Source organism: Sinohyriopsis cumingii, chromosome 16 (assembly GCF_028554795.1).
Source record: "Sinohyriopsis cumingii isolate HCF-2022 chromosome 16, ASM2855479v2, whole genome shotgun sequence".
Taxonomy (NCBI): Eukaryota; Metazoa; Mollusca; class Bivalvia; order Unionida; family Unionidae; genus Sinohyriopsis; species Sinohyriopsis cumingii.
The window spans coordinates 9367895-9390601 of record NC_142976.1 but is presented as its reverse complement, the minus strand read 5'-3'; the positions used below and the strand labels follow the sequence as shown (position 1 = coordinate 9390601).

Genomic DNA, 22707 nt, shown 5'->3' with positions numbered 1-22707 from the left:
TCTAAAATACAAATTGTGCACTTGAACATTTGTACTGTTATTATCATCCCATCCCAATATTTTAGGATGCCATAAGTAATTATCTTTTCAGATGTCCTAAAACCTAGGGACAGACAAAATGACTGCTAATGAAACTGTCCAAAAATTTAGGTTACTGTTTGGACAAGATTTATAACTATTTTCATTTGTAGTGTCAGTTGATTAACAGTTGCTGTGTTGATACAATGAAATCAAAATCTATGTAGTCTGTGTTTAGCTGATTTTCAGATCTTTTGTTTCCAAACTAGAAAATACCTGCATTAAAGTAGAAGTTTGTTAACATTAGTGAAGTTCAAGTTATCGGAGCTACCACATAGAATCATCTCACTGGGTGTTAGCCCCTTTTATCCATGACATAACATGATTATGCAAATTGTCTTTCGGATCTAACTCTAGATGGCAGGATAACATGGACCCATTGTGGACAAGTATTATTATTGCTTTAATTTATCAATGTAAAAAAATTTTGATTATCTGATGGACTGCAGTATGTTAAAACATTTCTTATTTGACAACATGATAAGATAAAATTTGTGTGTTTTTGAATGACTGAGCTTAATTCATCACTGCCTTGAAAAAACAGTTCCTCTATCCTTTGCCATCCACTGTATTAGTGCTTTGACATACTTTAACTGCAAGAGTAAAATCTAACATTTGTTCTCAGAATGGCTGTCAGTGACATCATCTAAATAGATCAAAAATATTGTCATCCATGTAATCATTTGATTAAAATTCAAGGTTACCATATAAGAAATTACTGTTGACAGCTTTTGTTTAGCTTAACAAGTATTTTAAAGTAACATTTTTCCATTGAAACAACCGTTTGCTCAAACATTTAAAGTAACATGTAATCCACAACAAATTCTCTGTTGTACACCTGTGTCACCTGTGCTAATGACGATTTCTTCAAAATCTTTATCATCTCCATATCCTAATGTATTAATGTAGTTCTTCAGCGTCTGAGCCATAGGTAAAATAATGCATCACAAAATATTGACGTGTACCTTTTGTATCAGGAAGTACATGTTTGTCATCTAGAAAATGTAACAAGGACAGTTATCTAAGCTACAGTTCCCTATTTGGTATTCAGAATTCATAATTAGAATATAGGCTGTATATTTTACATATAATGTGTGCAGTTTAATATTTTTGATATTACAACAATTTAACATATTGCTTTGTGATTCTGATTGGTCCAAATAAGCCCATGAAATTCTTACTGTTTGGCTCTGATTGTGGGAAAATTTTCATCGTCCTGCCATCTGGAATTTTTGTTTTTATTACTACGAACATTTTGGCAACCATTTTTATAATCAGTCACCCAAAGGCAATTTGGAAAAAAAAGGATTTATCTTCAGAATATAGCCAATTTATTCCACAGGAGCTTGTTATGCCATGTATTGCCTATCATGCTGTGAAAAATTACATTAAATCCCAAATAACAACTGCAACCAATAAAACTAATTCTATTGGTCAATTGAGAGCGGGCACTGGGGGAGTGGTTGGCGATATAATTGTAATATGGAATCCACCCTATGCAAGAGAAGGTTTAAATGTTAACTTCTAGGAGTAAGTAAACTCAACTTTGGTAACAGAAGAAGGTGGAAATAAACCAGTTTCTCAACTGACAGAACACTATCAAACTACAACATTTTTACGTGGTAAAGCTCAAATGATGTAATGTTTCATATTTGATGCAACTCTGACGGTATGGCATTTCAAATCAAATAATACCAATAAGTCACAGATTTGTTACAGTATATCTGGAATTTCTGCATCCAGTAATCTTCCTTTCACTTGAATATCCAACAACTTCTAATAGTAAAATTGGCACACATTAATTGTAAACATTGATTATTTAGCCTAAACCGAATCAAACCATTTGACATTACATGGAACTTACATAGACATTCTCTATTGAAAAATGATGCTGTCCGAGTCCAATTTTTTGTTTATTCACAAGGATAATTGCTCTTTGAATTATAATTTGTAAATGCAAATATGCTTTTAAATTTTATTTGTTATGAAACTGCAAAAAATTTGACCATGGTTTGGGACAATTTTTTTTTGTGCAACAAGATAAAGGTCTAAACTGTTTCCATTAAAAATAAAAACTATGAAATAAACAGAATCTCAAATGGGTAATGATTTAATGTTAAAGTTATGAAACTCAGTGAATAATGTCCAGCTTTTGCCCACCAAAGATTGCAAAGAGCTGGATATTATTCAACTGAGTTCATAAATTATGTATTAAATCCTTACCTATTTTATTCAGAATATAAGTAGTAGGTAGATTTGTACTAACTGAGCTATCTTATGTATGTAAAGCCTAATTCTGATTGTATTATTATTATTAGTATTAGTATTATTAGTAGTATTATTATTATTCTCCTATGAGCTTGTTCTTTGTTTCACAGATCTGAGAAAAGAAAAACTAATTGACTTTCATATTTAATATTAGAAAATACAACCAGACATTGATTATTCAAAATCTATGTGAAACATTTGGTCTGGATGAATGATTGTTTGGAATGATGATGTTAAGAACAGGCAGAGTGAAAAGTCTGGATTTATAATGTTTTTCTTTTATATCATCTTTTACAGTGTAGATGGAAAGTATGCCAGTCAAGGTAAACTTGGGTCAGCAATCCTAGCCAACCATGCAATAAATGATGTAAGATTTTAGCTCTACTGATCATAGCCTATAATCCACTTTCATGATCCATCTGTCATCAACCTTCTTCATCCATCATCCACTTTCATCGTGTGTCTGTCTTCCATCTTAATCCATCTGTAATCTGCCTTCATCATCCATCTGTCATTCGTCTTCATGACCCATCAATTAGATTAAGTTTATTATTGCTACAACCAAAGAACTTTGAGGATTAGAGAAAAAAGAAAATTAAATCACACATTCATTACAAGATCTGGTTGGTCCTATATGAAAATAGACATTCAGTAGAGCCACCATGTTGGCCATCTTGAAAATATTGTCATCATTGCATCTTTTGTACTGATTGTTGTATCAGCAAGACTTCTTGTGATGTTTAGTTGGTCCTGAATGAACATGGTGCCAGTCTAACATTCAGCATGGTCATCGTGGTGGCCATCTTATAAATCTTGTCACTATTTCTAAACACGAGACCACAGTGAGATGGAGTTTTCACTAACTACTCCATCAACTCGTTATGTCTATGCCTTTTGCTTGGACTTAAGTTTTTTACTAGAACACTTCTTATAATATTTAACAGGTTTTGATTGAAATCACCACTATATCCGTACTTTTGTGAAGGAGTTTGAAAACCTTACCTAATTTACCTTGAGATCAAATCAGTGTCATTGATTGCAGTTATATTCTTCATTAATCATGTTAACGTACAAGCACTTACATAAATGCAAATAAATTTTTACCAGATTTTCCTGTTCAGCTGCATTCCAGTAAACAAATGGATAGCACAGTGACATTGGTTTTAAGGTCAAATGCGTCCAGATATTATTATGATAACACAAACTGTTGTTATTAGGTCAATTTTATGGATATATGTGAAACATACTTTGAATGATGCGAGTTAATTAACTTGGGATTTTTGCCAAAATATAATAGTCATAAATTTCACCAAATATAGCATGTGAGTATATCTTGACCTTGTAGGAGACAATTAAGTTCACTGACCTATTATCCATGATATCAAGTTCAAAATCAATGAACCATGACAATGAATTGTTTACTGATACTTTCAAGTATCTTGTGAACATGTTAACTAGAGCATCTAAGAAAATTATTTTTGTCACCAAATTTGGTATGTTGGAGTTTCTCAAGAATTTCATACATGATTTAAATCTTTTGATAAATAGAAAAAAGTGATGTAAAACATGAACTTATGACGGATACATAGAAATTCTTTTTGGACAGCAGAGTATCAGATCTGTTGAGGGACTTTTGTTGGGGATGAATGGTATCTTGCCCCTTTGTCTTTTATGACATTAAGATGGTATAGTATTGTCACTTCTGTTCAAACTTTGATGATCTGTCCATCTGCCACTCTTTCTTTTTTTTAAGTAACTATTGTATTGAGAGGAAATTGATAACTTTGTTACATTAAATTGTGTCCTGTCTTAATGGCCATGGTCAATGGTCATTTGGTATCCTATCTTCAGGGTCATGGTCAAAGGTCCTTTGGTATCCTATCTTCAGGGTCATGGTCAAAGGTCATTTGATATCATATCTTAATGGCCATAGTCATAAGTCATTTGGTATCCTATCTCCATGGCTATGGTCAAATATCATTTGGTATCATACCTTAATGGCCATAGTCATAAGTCATTTGGTATCCTATCTTAATGGCCTTAGTCATAAGTCATTTGGTATCCTATCTTAATGGCCTTAGTCATAAGTCATTTGGTATCCTATCTTAATGGCCATAGTCATAAGTCATTTGGTATCCTATCTCTAGGGTTATGGTCAAATATCATTTGGTATCATACCTTAATGGCCATAGTCATAAGTCATTTGGTATCTTGTCTCCATGGTTATGGTCAAATATCATTTGGTATCGTACCTTAATGGCCATGGTAAAAGGTCAGTTAGTATCATATCTTCAGGGTCATGGTCAAAGGTCAGTATTTCGTGTTTCATGTTTCTGTCCTCTAGAGATACAGTATTAATTTTTCTTGCAATCTAGACAATGGATGTATCACATTTGGATCTTATCGTACGGGTCAAGGTCAGAAATCAGAGTTCTGGCTCTGTCACTGTCACATTTCAACAACACAATGGGTGGAGAACATACATGGACATACTTTTAAGGAATTGGCTTATTTTTTAGATTAATTTTAAATGGAACATGTCTTTTTTAAGTCCTTTTTTAACTTTATTGAACCATTTGTAAAAAGGCTATTTTCATTTGGACTGTGGGTACTGTGTCAGTATCAGCATGAATTGGATGTAAGAAATGAAGCAGCTACTGTGTTAGTTAGACCAATGCTTGTCACAAAGAAGGATCTGTCAGAGAGATATAAAATTCATTTTTCCATGTAACCTGAAAGCTACAGTTCTATAGCTAAAGATAATCTTACAGGGAATCTTTTTTCCAGTATTCATTCTGCAATACAAATTCCACTTTCTTACTAGTTGTATTCTTGGTAAGATAGGTCTCACTTAATAAGACCTTCATTGCCATGGTCACATTGTGAAAAAGAACACAACTGAAACAGTATCTTGGATAAAGAGTAGTGTATCTTATACATAAATATTTTGCTAAATATAGTTGACTACTATATATATATATATATATATATATATATATATATATATATATATATATATATATATACAAACATGTATGTGATACATACATACAGACAGACATACAGAAATACATACACATACAGAGATTTGTACATACAGACAGACATACATACACCTGCATACCTACATACATACATGCATGCATACATACATCACATACATACATACATACAGACAGATGGACAGACAGAGATACTTACATACATACATAGATACAGCCAGACTTGCAGAGATACAGACAGAAAGAGATACATACATACATACATACATACATACATAGATACATACCTACATACTTACATACATACATACGTGCATGCATACATACATCACATACATACATACATACATACACACATACATACACATACATACACACATACATACATACACACATACATATACATACATACATACATATACACATACATACACACATACATACATACATACATAACCAGATATACATACATCCATACACACATACATATACATACATACATACATACACATATACATACATACATACATACATGAATACATACATGCATACATACACACATAGCTATGCATACATACACACATAGCTATACATACATACATATATACACACACACATACATACATATATGCATACATACACGCATAGCTATACATACATACATACATACATATATATACACGCACACATACATATATACATACAAACATACATACATACATACATACATACATAACCAGATATCTTATCCTTTTATCAAGCATTGTAAGTTTTGAATGAATCATTTCTTACAGTTGAAAATTTGTATTCTTTAATAGAAAAAATTTAATATTTTTATTCTTTTGCAAGTAAGTTGTACTGCATATATTTGATATTTATATTGCATTCCATTCTAAACTGACATATGAACTCTATATAAAACAAAATTAATGCTTAACATTTCTCTTTTTAGATGTATGTTTTCTTCTGTCATATTACATTAGTATTTTTTTTTCTCTTAAATTACAGAATTCTAATCTGTGTTTTTATGTTGCAGTACAGACTATTGTTGTATGTGTCTAAGACACAGCAGGTTACCAGTGCAAAGATCACCAAAGCTTTCAATTTTACAGTAAGTGCACATCCTGTCATTTGATAATGTAGTATATAGATCTTTTAATAAGTAGAGATCATATGAGGATAACAGTTGAAACCTACATATGCACAAAAACGATTTCTAACTTCTGTAGATAAAGAAATGGAATGGAAAAGATTTTGAGTCCTTATTATATTATTTGTTGTATAAAGAAAGGTCTGTTTTTTATTAAACAAAGTTAATGATTAAACTGCTCATACAGGAACTGCTGGGTACTGATACACAATAAATAAACAAAAAGGGTCCAAATCACACTCTTATTGGCATGTGTGAGATGATGATCCTTAAAGTGACTAATTGGCATGTGTGAGATGATCATCCTTGTTAATGTCTAAAGTCACTAATTGGCATGTGTGAGATGTTCATCCTTGTTGAGGGTCTAAAGTCACTATTTGGGATGTGTGAGATGATCATCCTTGTTGAGGGTCTAAAGTCACTAATTGGCATGTGTGAGATACTCATCCTTGTTGAGGGTCTAAAGTCACTAGTTGGCATGTGTGAGATGATCAGCCTTGCTGAGGGTCTAAAGTAACTAATTGGCATATGTGAGTTGCTTATCCTTGTTGAGGGTCTAAAGTCACTAATTGGCATGTGTGAGATGATCATCTTTGCTGAGGATCTAAAGTCACTAATTGGCATATGTGAGATGATCATCCTTGTTGAGGGTCTAAAGTCACTAATTGGCATATGTGAGATGATAGTCTTTGTTGAGGGTCTAAAGTCACTAATTGGCATGTGTGAGATGATCATCCTTGTTGAGGGTCTGCAGTCACTAATTGGCATGTGTGAGATGATCATCCTTATTTGAGGGTCTAAAATCACTAATTGGCATGTGTGAGATAATCACCCTTGTTGAGGGTCTAAAGTCACTAATTGGCATGTGTGAGATGATCATCCTTGTTGAGGGTCTAAAGTCACTAATTGGCATGTGTGAGATGCTCATCCTTGTGGAGGGTCTAAAGTCACTAATTGGCATGTGTGAGATGATCATACTTGTTGAGGGTCTAAAGTCACTAATTGGCATGTGTGAGATGATCATCCTTGTTGAGGGTCTAAAGTCACTAGTTGGCATGTGTGAGATGTTCAGCCTTGCTGAGGGTCTAAAATCACTAATTGGCATATGTGAGATGGTCATCCTTGTTGAGGGTCTAAAATCACTAATTGGCATGTGTGAGATGACCATCCTTGTTGAGGTCTAAAGTCATACTCTTATTGGCTTAATTAAAAGATTTAAAATAAAAAGGGAATTGAGAAATATAGATACATACTTAATCTATGTATAGCAGAAGAGCATTTCGTTCTTGTACTTTTCCCTTTTATGATCAATTAAATTATGTTGCTGTGTATTGCTTTAATCCAAGATCAAGGTGTACAAAATTAATAATCAGAATAAATTCAAATATAAGAACATCCTTTTATATATATATCTATTTACAGATAAAATTGACTAATTAATTTAACTACATGTATATTATTGATGTAAAGAATCTGTAAAAAATTTCCTTCATTAGATCAAGATTGAAAATCGATGTGATAAATTCTGCCCAACTAAAGATTAGTATATCATTGAAAATTAATAAATCGGTGCATTTTTTCTAACAATACTAAACCTGATTAATTATAGAAGCTGTAAAAAGAAAATTATTATCATTCTGTTGCCTTTGATTCCCTTATTGGATACAGATCAAAACTGGCTTCGCTAAATCCAGGAAGATAAAATCTATTCTAAAATTGAAAAGTGGTTAAATTGAAGACTTTTATACCTAAATACTTAATCTCTGTATAGCAGGAGAGAATTTCATTCTTTTACTTTTCTCATTTATGATTTAAGATTTTTAAAAAGATTGAACAAATTATCCAAACAATTAAAATAAGGATGAATTAATTGTGTACACATTCCTTTATCAGGCACAGAATGTATCCGTAGGCTTTTTAATAATCTTTAGATCATAATTAAAAAAATTAGATCATAAGTTACCTAAATGTTAGGCATATTAAAATAAAAAAAGTAAATAAAGGACATCCATTGTGAAGAAATACTAGTAATTTGTGTTACAGTGTCAGGTTTATTTCTCTTTGTGTTACAGTGTCAAGTTTATTTCTCTTTGTTTTAAATTAAAATGAAAAATCAATGTAAATAAGTTTGTTTGAATAAACAAATTATTTTCAATTTAAAAATAGATAAATCAAGGAATTTGTGCACTTTAATCAAGAAATGCTTATCTGACTTTGTTCAATTTAGATTTTTTTAATAAAAATGATATGTTACAAAGGTAAAATTTCACATTACTGAAACAAATGTCAATATGTCATGGTGATATTTAGTACAAAAATATTAATTTTACCTTCATCATATATATATATGAGACCCAAAACAAGACTGCCTTCAGCCTCTGTCCTTTGTCTGAAATGAAATGAAACTTGGGTTCTGATTGGGTCAAAAAAGACAGCCTCTCTGGCTCCCATTTCATACAAGAGTTGCTTTGTAGTCACTCTTGCTACAGCAGGCTAGATCAGTGAGGTTCACACCTTATCAGTTGTCCAATTCATCTCTAGTTGTACCATGATGGTTCATTTTTCACTTGTAGCAGCCACATCTTTCATCATTTAGCAAAGGCTGCCACTCGTGAAAGTCTTTTGTCTTGAAATCAGCATCTTCTTTTGATCCTTAATCATAAGGGCATCAGCAGGACACTATCAGAGTATTGAAGAGGCATCCCTAGATCATCCACAGGACCCCATCAGTGTATTGAAGTGGCAACCCAAGATCATCCACAGAACCCCATCAGTGTATTAAAGTGGCAACCCAAGATCATCCACAGAACCCCATCAGTGTATTAAAGTGGCATCCCAAGATCATCTATGGGATACAATCATTGTATGGAAGTGGCATCCCAAGATCATCCACAGGACACAATCATTGTATGGAAGTGGCATCCCAAGATCATCCACAGGACCTCTATCAGTGTATTAAGGTGGCATCCCAAGATCATCCACATGACACCACCAGTATAGGTAAATGGCATCCCAAGATCATCCACAGGATGCAATCATTGTATGGAAGTGGCATCCCAAGCTCATCCACAGCACCCCTATATTAGTTAATTAAGGTGGCATCCCACGATCATCCACATGACACCATCAGTATAGGTAAGTGGCATCCCAATATCATCCACAGGACACAATCATTGTATGGAAGTGGCATCCCAAGATCATCCACAGGACCTCTATCAGTGTATTAAGGTGGCATCCCAAGATCATCCACATGACACCATCAGTATAGGTAAGTGGCATCCCAAGATCATCCACAGGACACAATCATTGTATGGAAGTGGCATCCCAAGATCATCCACAGGACCTCTATCGGTGTATTAAGGTGGCATCCCAAGATCATCCACATGACACCACCAGTATAGGTAAGTGGCATCCCAAGATCATCCACAGGACACAATCATTGTATGGAAGTGGCATCCCAAGATCATCCACAGGACCTCTATCAGTGTATTAAGGTGGCATCCCAAGATCATCCACATGACACCATCAGTATAGGTAAGTGGCATCCCAAGATCATCCACAGGGCACAATCATTGTATGGAAGTGGCATCCCAAGATCATCCACAGGACCTCTATCAGTGTATTAAGGTGGCATCCCAAGATCATCCACATGACACCATCAGTATAGGTAAGTGGCATCCCAATATCATCCACAGGACACAATCATTGTATGGAAGTGGCATCCCAAGATCATCCACAGGACCTCTATCAGTGTATTAAGGTGGCATCCCAAGATCATCCACATGACACCATCAGTATAGGTAAGTGGTATCCCAAGATCATCCACAGGACACAATCATTGTATGGAAGTGGCATCCCAAGATCATCCACAGGACCTCTATCAGTGTATTAAGGTGGCATCCCAAGATCATCCACATGACACCATCAGTATAGGTAAGTGGCATCCCAAGATCATCCACAGGACCTCTATCAGTGTATTAAGGTGGCATCCCAAGATCATCCACATGACACCATCAGTATAGGTAAGTGGCATCCCAAGATCATCCACAGGACACAATCGTTCTATGGAAGTGGCATCCCAAGCTCATCCACAGGACCTCTATCAGTGTATTAAGGTGGCATCCCAAGATTGTCCACAAGACACCATCAGTATAGTAAGTGGCATACCAAGATCATCCACAGGACACAATCATTGTATGGAAGTGGCATCCCAAGCTCATCCACAGGACCTCTATCAGTGTATTAAGGTGGCATCCCAAGATCATCCACATGACACCATCAGTATAGGTAAATGGCATCCCAAGACATCCACAGGACACAATCATTATATGGAAGTGGCATACCAAGATCATCCAAAGGACCCCTATCAGTGTATTAAAGTGGCATCCCAACATCATCCACAGGACACCATTAGTATACTGAAGTGGTAACCGAAGCAGACTAAGCCAGTCAGAAGAGGGAGATCTGCTTGTTCTGCCCACTTAAAGAAGGAAGAGATGATATATTTCCACTTTGTCTCAGTCATCCTAGATATATTGGGCCATCTGCTCTGCCTATAAGGCACTAACCCAAAACCAGATGACTTTCTTATATGTTTACACTTATGAGGATAGAGCAGTTGCCACTAGCGTAAAATTTGAGTACCACTATTCCCAAGCCATGGCTGGAGGTGAGAGTCAACATTCTACAGCTTGTGCACCAGCGACCTTTTTATCCCAAAGAGATCATTTTGACCTGGTGGGACCTATATCAGCAACCAAAGAGACTACCTTCCCAGGTTGTTCAGCAGCTTTGTGACACTGCTGGTTGCTCTGCTTTGTCTGAATTTGCTACAGTTTTTTATATTCCTAACTGCATTGATTGATTGATCATGAGGAAGAAGAACCAGTTTTTTTGCAATAAAATGTTTCTTTCATAATATTTACCTGATCATAACATAGGCAATCCCTCCCAAACTGCTTTGTAATGCTAGCTACTATGTTTTTTGTTTTTTTTCTTTCTATTTCTAATTAATTAATTATGTATATACATATACTAAATGAACATTAATGGCCAGGTTCTTTCTGCTATTTTGAAAACTGCACATTATCTGATATTTTGCTGCCTTGGAAAAATTATTTAGAAGATAGTTTAGAGTTAACAATTGCGACTTTCTCAGCATTTGCGTGCAAATAAAATTTTGATGAGTGTTATAGTACAGCCCAATCTATAAGAAAGGCCCATCTAATTTAAGCATCCTCCTACTATAAACAGTCACATTTTTCAGGTAACTTATATGAAAAAAATTTTTTAAAACAACCCAAAAAACAAAAAGACTTATTAGCAGTTACCCGATACTTACTTTAAAAGGACATATTTGTTACTTTGTTACTTTTGCTTATGAAAAGTGTGACCATAGTGTAAAATTCCATCCAAGTCATATCATTTATTGTTGTGTAAAATTCCATCCAAGTCATATAATTTATTGCTGTGTAAAATTCCATCCAAGTCATATAATTTATTGTTGTGTAAAATTCCATCCAAGTCATATAGTTTATTGCTGTGTAAAATTCCATCCAAGTCATATAGTTTATTGCTGTGAAATACTATTCTTTTATTTCTTTGCAGATTCAGCCCAATAACTATGCCAGTTTCTATGATGATGCCAGACAGACATGGTCCTTGATGTTTGACACAGAACAAAATGTCACCCAGTTTGCCAAACAGGTATGATGGCTCTTGTCACACATCTGATGCTTTGTATTTTGATAAATCATCCCTTCAGTTTTATCTTCATTTCAAAATTGAAATAAAAGTTAGGAAAAAGGTCTGATTGTGAGATTTAGTGGTATATACATGTAGATCTCAGTGTAGGGTCTAGTTATATTGACATGGAAGGTCAGGTCTTATTGTGAGATTTAGTGGTATATACATGTAGATCTCAGTGTAGGGTCTAGTTATATTGACATGGAAGGTCAGGTCTTATTGTGAGATATAGTGGTATATACATGTAGTTCTTAGTGTAAGGTTTAGTTGTATAGACATGGAGGTTCGAGTCTCATTGTGAGGCCTTGAAGTATAGTCAAGTGATTATTTTGTCTTGTTTTTTAAAGTTGCATTCCACTTTTCTCCTGGCCTGAATCTTATTTTGCTTGGTATGGTTTGTTTTGTTTTCTGTCATCTCCAGTCTTCTTTTTAAATAAAGGTTTGTTCAGCCCCGTTGTGCAGTAATTTAACTGTATAAGGACAGTCCTTGTAGTAATATTGTTCCATATATTATTTAAAAGCCAATCATTGTAAAGAGACAAAATTTTCTTATGTACTTATGAATCCTCGCATAATGGAAACTGATGGAAATAAGCAAGATTGCCAAACATGGTGTCTTGAATTATCAATAATGACACTGATATAATGAGTTGGGATAAAGGTGCGAAAACTGTGCCTTGAATGCAATGTCAGTGGGAATGTAGTTTGTAAATTTGTAAGAAAACTGAATGGCAGAGAACTGGCATTTGGAGATTTTTGCCAGAAAGATTTGAACTACTATTGCCAACTCTACAGTGGCGTGGAGTGTGCTAAATGAGGAATTGGACCAGTATGATTTGGAATTTAGAAAAGGCCCAAATTTATTCGCTTCCGGAAGTTATGGATGGACAACATATAGAGCAGTGCTAGGGAAGTGATGATATTGCTGTCAGATACCCTTGTCTGTCAAAGATGGTCATGTCTTTCCTGAGTTGTTTTCATGGCACACAAGTAGAATCATCCTTCAATGACATGAATGATATTATTGATTCCAAATCAGGGAGAATAAACATAGCAACCTTCAGCTCAGCACAGAACATCAAATATTGTCTGAAGGCATCAGGAAAAAGTGCAATACAGTATTTTAAGAATCATTTATTACATGAGAGTGTGTCTTAGAAGATGTGAGCTCCATGTAAACAATGCACAGAGCTTTATGGGGGAAAACTCTTACTGAGGATGAAAAGAAAAAAATGAACCTTGAGTACACAAAATCAGTGGTTACAAAAATCAAAGCATAATAAATCTTTGCCTTGGCTGCAAAGAAAGCAAGATTAGCACATAAGCATAGCTGCCAACCCTCACAATTTTGGCATGAATTTCACACCTTTTTCAGCAATTCATGGATTCACGCCGCAGTAAAAAAATCACAAATTCCCCAATTCTCAGTTATTTCAAATCTTAAATGAAATAACCGACGTACCATTAAGCGCTAGTCGTGATATCGGCAGTTGCCAAAACAGTCCGGTATGGCTGGTCATGATATTAGTGGAACTGTAGCTGATTGGTACAGTTGGCCCGGTAGCAAGCATTTTAGCTTATTTTAATCTCTATGTATAAGAGTAGTTTTACAAATGCTTTTGGAAGAAACTGGGGCTTAACTGGAATTTTGCATCGCATCTTGAAAGTGTCTTCACCAACAAGGTAAAAGAAATGTATTGCACAAAAAGTGAAGTTTAGCTTGGAATATACCAAAAATTGGCTGTGCATTCAGCCATCATACACGGATATACATCATGCTTTTTGAACGCAGTGTGCTACAAATTTTAGCATTGGGCATGGTGGCAGAGACGATGTGAGGAAGCACATTGGTAGCATAAAGCACATAGAGGTTGGGAAAATTAATAACTAGCAAACGATTTCAGCTCTGAAATATTTTAGGCCATCAACAGAAGACCTGCAGGCTTGTGAGTTTTCTTGTTGAACACAATCTACCTTTATCAGCTGGAGACCATGCTAAATATTTGTTCCGACAAATATTCCCGGACTCGAAAATCGCTTTACAAATTCCCATTAGATTTCACTAATTGTGAGCCTGGAGGGTTGGCAGCTATGCATAAGCATCAACAGGTTGTTTTCAACTAATATTGGGATAACACAAGTGAATTAGGTGAATATTTTTATATAGTTAATATATATAATTAAAACTAATACAACAAAGGGTGAAAAAAGCATATTTGTTATCAGAAGTGAAAAGTGTGATATACATGTATTAAAATACATGCTGCAAAAATTAAATAATTATTGTGACTGAATTATTGTGTCAACTTTGACATGCACATGTAATAACTTCTGCTCTGCACTAATATCATTAGAGAACAAGATGATATGATGTCAGCTTGATGTGACAATGTACATTGTGAAATTCTTCAGTTATTGTTTAAAGTTGGGTATGTTTTTTTATGATGTATTTTGTTGAAATATCAATTTTGCAAAATATTATGATAATGAGAGCCATCAGGATTTTTTTATACTCTCAGAGACAGTGTCCTTTGAGACCCCGTTGCGGGTGGGAGGACCCTCTCCACGCTCCCAAACCTTTTGCACAATTTCATTTTCTCCCCTAAAGAACCAAAATCATGTCTGATAGACAAGGAGGATCAAGTCACATTTGTGAAGCTTGGTAGTATAGCAATTGAGGATTGGTTTGATTGTGAGTTTTAGTAGTATAGACTTGGATGATTGGGTCTCAGTGTGAGGTTTATTAGTATAGACTTGGATGATCAGGTTTCAGTTTGATGTTTAGTAGTATAGACTTGGATGATTGAGTCTCAGTGTGAGGTTTAGGAGTATAGACTTGGATAATTGGGTCTCAGTGTGAGGTTTAGTAGTATAGACTTGGATGATCAGGTCTCAGTGTGAGGTTTAGTAGTATAGACTTGGATGATTGAGTCTCAATGTGAGGTTTAGGAGTATAGACTTGGATGATTGAGTCTCAATGTGAGGTTTAGGAGTATAGACTTGGATGATTGAGTCTCAATGTGAGGTTTAGTAGTATAGACTTGGATGATTGAGTCTCAATGTGAGGTTTAGGAGTATAGACTTGGATAATTGGGTCTCAGTGTGAGGTTTAGTAGTATAGACTTGGATGATCAGGTCTCAGTGTGAGGTTTAGTAGTATAGACTTGGATGATTGAGTCTCAGTGTGAGGTTTAGGAGTATAGACTTGGATGATTGAGTCTCAATGTGAGGTTTAGTAATATAGACTTGGATGATTGGGTCTCAGTGTGAGGTTTAGTAGTATAGACTTTGATGATCAGGTCTCAGTGTGAGGATTAGTAGTATAGACTTGGATGATCAGGTGTCAGTGTGAAGCTTAGTAGTATAGACTTGGATGATCGGGTCTCAGTGTGAGGATTAGTAGTATAGACTTGAATGATTGGGTCTTAGTGTGAGGTTTAGTAATATAGACTTGGATGATTGGTTCTCAGTGTGAGGATTAGTAGTATAGACTTGGATGATCAGGTCTTAATGTGAGATTTAGTAGTATAGACTTGGATGATCAGGTCTTAATGTGAGGTTTAGTAGTATAGGCTTGAATGATCAGATCTCACTGTGAGGTTTAGTAATATAGACTTGGATGATTGGGTCTCAGTGTGAGGTTTAGTAATATAGACTTGGATGATTGGGTCTCAATGTGAGGTTTAGTAATATAGACTTGGATGATTGGGTCTCAGTGTGAGGTTTAGTAGTATAGACTTGGATGATTGGGTCTCAGTGTGAGGTTTAGTAGTATAGACTTGGATGATTAGGTCTCAGTGTGAGGTTTAGTAGTATAGACTTGGATGATTAGGTCTCAGTGTGAGGTTTAGTAGTATAGACTTGGATGATTGGGTCTTAGTGTGAGGTTTAGTAGTATAGACTTGGATGATTGGGTCTCAGTGTGAGGTTTAGTAGTATAGACTTGGATGATTGGGTCTCAGTGTGAGGTTTAGTGGTATAGACTTGGATGATTGGGTCTCAGTGTGAGGTTTAGTAGTATAGACTTGGATGATTGAGTCTTGGTGTGAGGTTTAGTAGTATAGACTTGGATGATCGAGTCTCAGTGTGAGGTTTAGTAGTATAGACTTGGATGATCAGGTCTCAGTGTGAGGTTTAGTAGTATAGACTTGGATGATCAGGTCTTAATGTGAGATTTAGTAGTATAGACTTGGATGATCAGGTCTTAATGTGAGGTTTAGTAGTATAGGCTTGAATGATCAGATCTCACTGTGAGGTTTAGTAATATAGACTTGGATGATTGGGTCTCAGTGTGAGGTTTAGTAGTATAGACTTGGATGATTGGATCTTGGTGTGAGGTTTAGTAGTATAGACTTGGATGATTGGGTCTTGGTGTGAGGTTTAGTAGTATAGACTTGGATGATTAGGTCTCAGTGTGAGGTTTAGTAGTATAGACTTGGATGATTGGGTCACAGTGTGAGGTTTAGTAGTATAGACTTGGATGATTGGGTCTTGGTGTGAGGTTTAGTAGTATAGACTTGGATGATTAGGTCTCAGTGTGAGGTTTAGTAGTATAGACTTGGATGATTGGGTCTCAGTGTGAGGTTTAGTAGTACAGACTTGGATGATTGGTTCTCAGTGTGAGGTTTAGTAGTATAGGCTTGGATGATTGGGTCACAGTGTGAGGTTTAGTAGTATAGACTTGGATGATTGGGTCTTGGTGTGAGGTTTAGTAGTATAGACTTGGATGATTAGGTCTCAGTGTGAGGTTTAGTAGTATAGACTTGGATGATTGGGTCTCAGTGTGAGGTTTAGTAGTATAGGCTTGGATGATTGGGTCTCAGTGTGAGGTTTAGTAGTATAGACTTGGATGATTGGGTCTCAGTGTGAGGTTTAGTAGTATAGACTTGGATGATTAGGTCTCAGTGTGAGGTTTAGTAGTATAGACTTGGATGATTGGGTCTCAGTGTGAGGTTTGGTAGTATAGACTTGGATGATCAGGTCTCAGTGTGAGGTTTAGTAGTATAGGCTTGGATGATTGGGTCTCAGTGTGAGGTTTAGTAGTATAGACTTGGATGATTAGGTCTCAGTGTGAGGTTTAGTAGTATAGACTTGGATGATTGGGTCTCAGTGTGAGGTTTAGTAGTATAGACTTGGATGATTAGGTCTCAGTTTGAGGTTTAGTAGTATAGACTTGGATGATTGGGTCTCAGTGTGAGGTTTAGTAGTATAGGCTTGGATGATTGGGTCACAGTGTGAGGTTTAGTAGTATAGACTTGGATGATTGGGTCTTGGTGTGAGGTTTAGTAGTATAGACTTGGATGATTGGGTCACAGTGTGAGGTTTAGTAGTATAGACTTGGATGATTGGGTCTCAGTGTGAGGTTTACTAGTATAGACTTGGATGATTGGGTCTCAGTGTGAGGTTTACTAGTATAGACTTGGATGATTGGGTCTTGGTGTGAGGTTTAGTAGTATAGACTTGGATGATTAGGTCTCAGTGTGAGGTTTAGTAGTATAGACTTGGATGATTGGGTCTCAGTGTGAGGTTTAGTAGTATAGACTTGGATGATTGGGTCTCAGTGTGAGGTTTAGTAGTATAGACTTGGATGATTGGTTCTCAGTGTGAGGTTTAGTAGTATAGACTTGGATGATTGGGTCACAGTGTGAGGTTTAGTAGTATAGACTTGGATGATTGGGTCTCAGTGTGAGGTTTACTAGTATAGACTTGGATGATTGGGTCTTGGTGTGAGGTTTAGTAGTATAGACTTGGATGATTAGGTCTCAGTGTGAGGTTTAGTAGTATAGACTTGGATGATTGGGTCTCAGTGTGAGGTTTAGTAGTATAGACTTGGATGATTGGGTCTCAGTGTGAGGTTTAGTAGTATAGGCTTGGATGATTGGGTCACAGTGTGAGGTTTAGTAGTATAGACTTGGATGATTGGGTCTTGGTGTGAGATTTAGTAGTATAGACTTGGATGATTGGGTCTCAGTGTGAGGTTTAGTAGTATAGACTTGGATGATTAGGTCTCAGTGTGAGGTTTAGTAGTATAGACTTGGATGATTGGGTCTTAGTGTGAGGTTTAGTAGTATAGACTTGGATGATTGGGTCTTGGTGTGAGGTTTAGTAGTATAGACTTGGATGATTGGGTCTCAGTGTGAGGTTTAGTAGTATAGACTTGGATGATTGGTTCTCAGTGTGAGGTTTAGTAGTATAGACTTGGATGATTGGGTCTCAGTGTGAGGTTTAGTAGTATAGATGGATGATTGGGTCTTAGTGTGAGGTTTAGTAGTATAGACTTGGATGATTGGGTCTCAGTGTGAGGTTTAGTAGTATAGACTTGGATGATTAGGTCTTAGTGTGAGGTTTAGTAATATAGACTTGGATGATTAGGTCTCAGTGTGAGGTTTAGTAGTATAGATGGATGATCGAGTCTCAGTGTGAGAATAATGAATTGCATGGTGTTGTTTACAGAGTCTAATACAAGAAAAATTACAGTTATCTATGAATTTCATGGTGGTGATCATTTATTATGGCTGTCAGAAATGCTAACATAAACTTAGAAATTTTTACAAAGAGGTCATACAATTCATTATGTATCTTTTGTATTATTGCAGACTTTTTCATTTTTTCTGTTAGCATAAGGAAAAAGCATTTCTGATTTGAGATCACATTTTTTTTTGGTACATGTACCATATTTACTTGCTTATAAGTCAGTATAGCTATAAGTGAACCCCTTCCCATTTTAGGGCTGCAAAAAAGTGAATTTCTTTATGAACCATCTATAAGTCATGGTGTTTTTTGCAAGTCAATCCATCTGCAAGGGGTGGCATATGGTCAGTGAGTCAGAATTGCACTTGGAGAAAAATAAACAAGTCAAACTGGATAGATGGATAGATAGAGATTGGACAAATAAAGACAAATGTAGAATAAATATATTATTAAGTTGAATATGTCCAAATAAATTTAACAACTTAAATTTTATCCATCTTCATTTATTGAAATCCATAAGGCTTAACATTTTTAATACATTCATATAATAAATCCATGGATTGAATTGTATGTCATATATGGGTGTAAAAATGGTCATCCAGAATGATGTGATTTACAATATCACATAATATATTAATTCCAAAACTATTATAATAAGCTCAAGTAAAGTCTACATTCTTGTGATTCCTGTGTCATATAATTCCAAAACTATTATAATAAACTCCAGTAAAGTCCACATTCTTGTGATTCCTGTGTCATATAATTCCAAAACTATTATAATAAACTCCAGTAAAGTCCACATTCTTGTGATTCCTGTGTCATATAATTCCAAAACTATTATAATAAACTCCAGTAAAGTCCACATTCTTGTGATTCCTGTGTCATATAATTCCAAAACTATTATAATAAACTCCAGTAAAGTCCACATTCTTGTGATTCCTGTGTCATATAATTCCAAAACTATTATGATAAACTCAAGTGTCTAATATCATCTGATTCAAAGCCAAAAAAAAATTATCATCAGAGTTACGAAATAAAGTTCTGAATTCCTCCATTGTCATTGCAAGCATCGTCCAACTCAGATTCCTTGCCTGATTATCTTGAATGAAATCACTAAAGAGTTCATCATTTTCCCTCTCATAAATTGCATTGGAAATACCACATTTCTAAAATTATTTGAACACAGTCTCTCCTGCATTATACACCCACTGAGATACTTACTCAGTCAATGGACACACACTTCACATTTCCTACTATGTAAATTCTCTGGACCCTTCAGCAATCTACTCGTGCCACTGTTTACACGTATTTGCTTTAAACGGCTTGTTTAGGTAAACATCCAATAGTTGCAATAACGATTTGGTTCCACAAAGGATCATGGCTTTGTATACTTGATATCACAGCAACTTCTGTTTGACAAACTGCATCAGATGTACCTGAAACATGCTGTAGAGTGTACTCATTAGAGCAAACTCCCAGTTTGCATAAGGGATTTTTTATTATTCAAATTTTCTTCATATATCTGACATTATCATCTAGGACAGACAAATAGAACAGACATTTTATTCTGCTAGTCTTACATCCATTTTTCGGACATGCCAAATTCATGTTATGCAGCACTATTGTTGTTTTTTTCTGCAACGTCTGTAACCTTTGACTTAAATGCTCCATCACATGCATTACAGTTTCATTTCGCCATATTTGTAAAAGTACCTATGTTCAGTTCACAATGTATGATACCTAAGTGGCAAAGTACACTGTAATTGACAGAACACTGACTATTCATAAACTTGGACTGTTATTTATGTAGAGGTAGAGCTTGGGGTCTATAAGAAAAACATTGATCATACAGTCTTTGAAATCTCATCAAAGAATTGCTGCAACTTAACTTAAGTGTGTAGTATGATAATAGGAACTCCGTATGGTATTGTACAAGGCACACCAACTGGGGAAAACAAAGCAGTGCTGTTTTACATGCTAAAGTATTAAGGTAGTATTTATCTAATTAGTAAAACATGTTTGCCTTTACATGCTATGGGAGTAATGTCAGATTTTAATTATTTTTTATATATCCTGATTTTAAGACGAGCCCTACTCTGCATTAAGAATATGTTAGTATTAAAGGTCAAATTTTAAGCAAGTATATGTGGTACATACATTATACTTTTATTATCTTAATTTTACCTGTCCACATACACCAATTATGGCTTATGTTGTCATCTCTCCATTTTAATGAAGAAATTTGTCAATTACATTTTAATTGGATGATTGTCGATATGACAACTTTTAAACTACTGTGCTGATCTGGCTAATGTACATTATGTTGTATAAATTGTCTAGATAGCTCTGGCAAAAGCAAACAGTGCAGGTGGATCCCTGGATACCCTAATCTCCCAGGATCTGACCCTTGGAGATGGTAAGGTGCTGGAAAATGGAGACAGTGTAGAAGTCAAATATGAAGGCTGTCTTTTAACCAATTACACCTTTGGACAGGTAAGTGTGCTAAATAGACATTTTCACTACTTGGTTGTTAAAATCAGTTTATGACAAAAAATTTATGATCAGCCAATATCATATATATATATATATATATATATATATATATATATATATATATATATATATATACTAAACATAAATTGTCAAACAGATCGCAGAATTAGAGTGAAGCCATCCCTGTGCAGACTAGACATCAGTTTTGCCCTGTGTTATTTATCAGTTTCTTTTCCTGACCAATATGATCTTTCTGATCCAGTGCAGTTTTGCGGTTTGTAATATTGTTATTGGCCATGTGATCTGCAATTCGCATATCTATATATCTGTCTATCTATGTCTGTCCCTCTGTCTATCTATCTGTATCTGTCTGTCTGTCTGTCTGTTATGAATCACTGCCATCTCACCTCTATATGCATGGGTTCAAGTCTCTGGCTCAGCTTACGTAGGTACATGAGAAAACTTGCCAATAGCTTCCCATTGGTTGGTGATTCTTTCCAGGGTTTTCCTAGGTTCTTCCTTAACCAGTTACTCTGGCTGCCATGTGCCTATTTTGCTGAAAAATGGCATTAAACCCCACAACAAAAGTAATAACACTTTTGTTTATGGACATACCAGGATGGTCATGCAAGTAATTTCTAATATTTGTTCACTGATGTCCACATCATAGTAAGTTTATACAACACATGAATCATTTCACCATTTCCTGATCACTATTTCATTCAAATAATGTGTACGGGACCTACTCTGTGATTTCTTTCTCTCACCATCCAATATTACAGACCACATTAATTGTGCTTGTAATTTTCTAAACATTTGTTATTTAGCATCTGTGCCCCCACTTCATGGAAAATTACAGTGCTTGGATGATTTCCCCTGTAGAGGGTGTTGATTTGCTCAGTATTCTTTGTGTCAGCATAATGGACAGGATTAAGTGCAGTCAGCACAAGTGCTTTAAATGACTAATAATAATCATGCTTCATAATTATATAGAATGTGTGGAGCCTCATTCAGGACATACATGTAGCATGTAAACATTAGATTTATAATCATGCGGCTACAGTCATAGCCAGGCATAGCACACAATTAAAAGGAAGGCAGACACCAATAAAAGGAAGGCAGACACCAATAATAGCATCGCCATCAATTTCTCTTACTTACACTGTCTATATTTACTACACATTTGAGGTAGAGTGAAACAAGTCGACGCCAGCTCAGACATGATCTCATCTCATGCAGATAAGGACTGGTTATGTGGATCCAAAATTCCCTAACGCATCCTGGTGTCATGATCCTCAACCAGAACAGATATTTTCACCAGCACTGTTAGGGCTAATTCCAAATACGTATGACAGCCCCATCTATACTTCTGATGATATTCAAGGTAGATTGACTGTAGTCACATCCAGTCAGACACAGCCTCACCTGATACAGGTAGAAACTGGTTAAGGGGGTCCACCTGTTCCACCATCGTGAACCTGGTATGAAAAGGAAGGTAGC

At 35.5% G+C, this 22707-nt stretch overlaps 1 protein-coding gene across 3 annotated transcripts in view; it reads left to right on the top strand.

Annotated features, from left to right (window-relative positions):
- LOC149779917 (uncharacterized) overlaps positions 1-22707 on the top strand; it is a 121428-nt gene that overhangs the window by 7954 nt on the left and 90767 nt on the right. For all 3 annotated transcript variants that reach the window (XM_089936615.1, XM_089936614.1, XM_089936613.1), the window contains exons 4-7: positions 2644-2713; positions 6385-6459; positions 12106-12204; positions 21055-21207. In XM_089936615.1, the coding sequence (XP_089792741.1) occupies positions 2644-2713; positions 6385-6459; positions 12106-12204; positions 21055-21207 (397 nt within the window). The remainder of the gene's footprint in view (positions 1-2643; positions 2714-6384; positions 6460-12105; positions 12205-21054; positions 21208-22707) is intronic.